General features: G+C 34.0%; 1 protein-coding gene across 1 annotated transcript in view; it reads right to left on the bottom strand.

Moving 5' to 3' along the window:
- Window positions 1–146: 146 nt before the first annotated feature.
- Window positions 147–4,375, bottom strand: part of LOC111083239 — a 26,462-nt gene continuing 22,233 nt past the window's right edge. The window contains exon 5 of the mRNA XM_022379614.1: window positions 147–283. Within this exon, the coding sequence (XP_022235322.1) occupies window positions 147–283 (137 nt within the window). The remainder of the gene's footprint in view (window positions 284–4,375) is intronic.

The following is a 4,375-nucleotide window of genomic DNA, read 5'->3' on the forward strand; positions in this document are numbered from 1 at the left end:
GTTTGATACCCGTGGTGGACATAGCACAGATAGTCCATTGTGTAGCTTTGTGCTTAAATACAAACAAACAAACAAAAATAGAAAATTATTACCTTACTAGAAGATGTTAATGCAAACAATGTAATAAACTTTATTTTAGTTAAATTTTAAATGTGACAATCACAAATCTCACCATGCATCGAAATCAAAACATCTACGGAGTTATCACTAAGAACCAAACTGATGGAACTCAGGTTCACGCGATCACTGGAAAATCCACGCTGTTTTCCATGGTATTTCAGATCTACAAGATAAACAATAATATTGTGATTACATCATAGTACTATACAACAATATCGTGCAGTATATTTCGACGTATAAGTCGAATGGGTTAAATTTCTCATTTTCTCCAACCTTCATGTACTATATAAAGACGAAAAGGGTGTCACGCCGATATCTCAGCCGTTGCGGTATCGATTAACACGAAACGACGGCGCTTTCTGCCACAAACTGCAAGTTTGTCTTTTTTAAAATTGTTCCAGCCATATATATATAAAACGGACCATGCTCTACTTTGGGCATATAATTAGTGTAGATTTGAGGATAAGTTGATAGAGGTCGTGATGAGTAATAAAATCAAATCGGGTATAAGCGCGTCTCACTGTGGTATTGCTGGTGCACAAAAATCATAATCATTGGCTGAAATTCCTCAGTACGTTTGGTTGGTTGTCAAGGAGACATATTGATGCAACATTACCAAATTTTGTCCAATCCGAACCCTCGACTACAACTTTATAATTACCCGTACACATTTCAATTCTGAAATTGCCCATATTAAAGTGCGCTTCTTCAGCTCAGCAGGCTAACAAAGCCAAAACTAGGTAGACAGTCCAAAGAGAAGACACTAAAATTCATGATTAATCATTTGCAGGGTCATACAGTTGACCAAGAAGAAATATGTCTTTGAGAATCAGTTTTTTCGCATATTTCAATCTATAAGGATTTATCAAGAACATCTGAACATAACGTAAAAACATACAGAGGTCCAAATGCTAATCAAGCAATACATAAAGAAGACGACCAAATATATCTAAAAAACGTTGTTTTCGTGAAATACTAAAATAGGATAGTCATTCTCCATACATATATTGTTACTAGATAATACGCGTTCATAAAACATTTAAATTTTAGAAAACATTTAGTTAGATATAATTTTGAGCATAGTCGTAAAGGGGATTTTTCAGAGGGGAGGGGGGCTATACAATTTTTGCCGGAATGAGGTTATGAGTAAGAAAGATAAAGTTTAGGGAACAAATGGATACTGGGGCTAATCACCACGAAACCGTTTAATTTGACCAATCTAAAATAATCTTTGGAGCCTTTACATTGCAATATCAATGCTGATTTACGTGGTGATGGTGCGCATATAGAAATTATTCTTTGAATACAATTGAGTATTGATAAATTAAAAGAACAAGCTTTTATATCTTTCATCAATGACTAGTAATTGCCCGAATGAAAGCTGAAAATTTGCCCAAATGGTCGTATGTATTGCAAGCTGTAGTGGACTGCCCCTCCACCTCATACGCCTGTGATTTTGGTAAGAAAAATGAATCATTATTTCCTATCATATGATGATCACTCAGCTTGTCAGGCAGGCAGTGCCACTGCCTATATAGGGAAAGTCCAGATTGTTCATCGAAATGGCATTTTAAATATCTCCTCAATAGGTCATCAGAACTTTATAATACTATACAGTGTCTCCTTTTATAACAATATCTATGTAATGACTGGGTCACAAGTTCTGGTAATATTTGTAAATGTCATAGCCAAAGTTTGAATTTCTTGTTCTTCATCTTTCTGCTTCTTTTTTATTACATGATAACTCAAAAACCAAAACAATGGTATTAACTAATTTAAATGGGGTAACAGTTTCAAACTGAGTATCCGCTTTTATAAATATTATTAATAACAAGTAGTAATTAAAAAAATCATAATTCTAGTGTAAACGATGTTATCATTATCCCTTGAAGTTTGTTTTTTTTCAGAAATTTGGCATTTCTTTAAAAAGCTTAAGTCCAGGGTGAAACAAGAATTACCAGCCAATAACAGATAAACAATAAATATTACAATTGGAGCCTTGTTGTATTAAGAACTTGGTGATAAATACAACCTTCCCATGTCTATTTAAACACTGCATTAAAAAAACAAGTAAAGAAAAACTTTTCAAAAAAGGAGTAAATGTAGAGTTGGCTAATATCAATCCTTCAAAAACAATGCAAAGATGATAGTAGGGACGGCATTTGCACCATCCCTACATAATAGCATATGTACCAATTAACATATAGCAATATATATAACTATTCAATCGCAATTGAGTTTATTTTATCCTATTTTTGTCTGTTAACATTCTACTCAACTGTGTGCCTGTGCTATTATGTCGGAATAATGCAAATACCATCTCTTTTATCTTGTTTGCATTGTTTTTGAAGGATTGATATTAGCCATCCTTAGATTTACTTCCTTTTTGAAAACGTATTTTCTTTACTTGTTTATACATAAGTCGAAGTGGAGGGAGTAGAAGACGGAGATAGAGATAACACTGTGTTGTATACTGTACGCTAGCGAACTGTATACTACCTAACGGTGTGAATTGTGAGATAATATGAGGTAGTTTTTTGTTGTTGGTAGGTTAGTCCACGGCTACAAAAACTCGTATTTATTTTACGAAACATTGAGAAATTTTGATGATTAATCATTACATAAGTCGAGGCTAGGGCAAACCGTAAAAAAAGTATTGTCTTATACGCCGAAAAATACGGTAATTAGAGATAGGTAGCTACTACCACAGTAGTAATAACATAGTATATAGTCTCGGTTCTGTACGCCAAAAATTGGCGAAGCTTGTAAAGAATTGTAAACTAATAGATTTAATAGTTATGATAACAAACACGTTGGGACGCTTCTTTTTTTTCATATAATTTTTAATTTATTTTTCATTTAGGATTTTAAATCAGAGATGTATAAATATAGCATATCAGATCAGTACAGTGGGGGTGGGGCAGTTGCTCCACTGGAAAATGAGAAACATAATTCTTTCTTTTTCGATGATGATGATGACTAAACCTTGTCGAAACGATGTACACTTACTGTTAAACTTATATTAAAGACTTTCTTCATTACCCATTCAAGCCGTCTCCAAGCATTATAATTCTTTCTTTATTCAATCAGCATATGTATGTGAATTTTTTATTCAATTCACTATTCCGGACGCCTATGTTTGTCTCTCACCGTTCAGGTCAACTGACGAGTTCTAGTATTGAAAGAAAAGATTCGCATGTAGTTATTTAGGGAGATAAATATAAAAAACCTGTTTTACGAACCTCTGATTTGAAATGTGCAACGAACAAATTTAGAGGAAAGTACGAAGATTTGCAGCCTAACGTGTTTTTATGTTATTATTAGGCCTATTGTTATATAACAGTGCTGTAGTTAGAACTGGCTGCAACAGGTTGCAGTAACTTTGTACCAATTTAATTAAAATACACATGAAATTAACAACTCTCAAGCAAAAACAATTATCACTTACCGATACACTTGCACAAGGAGAGCTCTTTGAAATTTGATAGTAAAATATTGTTACGACAACGCAGGTCACGTGACGCTAGTATCACGCCACTTCCTTTTCGAACCTCAATGAAATGTCGAGAGACTACTAGATTGGGGTAGTCTTGTATATATACAAGACCGGCCAAGAAGCAACGTAAGGGAATGAGTAAGAATATTGTTGAGCACGTGGGAAGTTCGTTGTGAATTATAGAGTTTCTTATAGAGCGACTGTTGAAATTAAGTGTATCGCAAGTTGTATTCAAAAAGAATAAACCAGTTTTATTTAAGAAAGGACTTGTATCGGTAAGATTCTTCGGGAAGAATGTTTACGGAAAATTAACTAACGAATGGAAACGTAACTAATTGGTGTCAGAGAGTGGGACGAAAAAAAATGGAAACGAGAAACGGCAAATCAAATTACAGCTTAGCAGACTTGATGGCAGCAATACAAGAACAGCAAAAGAAACAAGAAGAACGAGAAAAGAAACAAGAAGAAAGATTACAGCATTTGCAAGAAAACCTGTAACAGTGGCAGCTGGAACAGCAAAATAAACAAGAAAAGATATTACAGCAGTTGTTGGAGGAAAAAGAAAAGAAACAAGAAGTACGAAAAAAGAAACAAGAAGAGAGATTACAGCAGTGGCAATTGGAACAAGAAAGGAAACATAGAAGAAAGCCAGCAGCAACTACAGGAAAGTCAACAACAGTGGCAAGAAGTACAATTGGAAAACATTAGTAAATTTAAAAGCGAATTAGATACGTTAAAGGATGATTTATTGTCTTTTAC

This window comes from Limulus polyphemus, unplaced genomic scaffold, assembly GCF_000517525.1.
Source record: "Limulus polyphemus unplaced genomic scaffold, Limulus_polyphemus-2.1.2 Scaffold8714, whole genome shotgun sequence".
Lineage (NCBI taxonomy): Eukaryota > Metazoa > Arthropoda > Merostomata > Xiphosura > Limulidae > Limulus > Limulus polyphemus.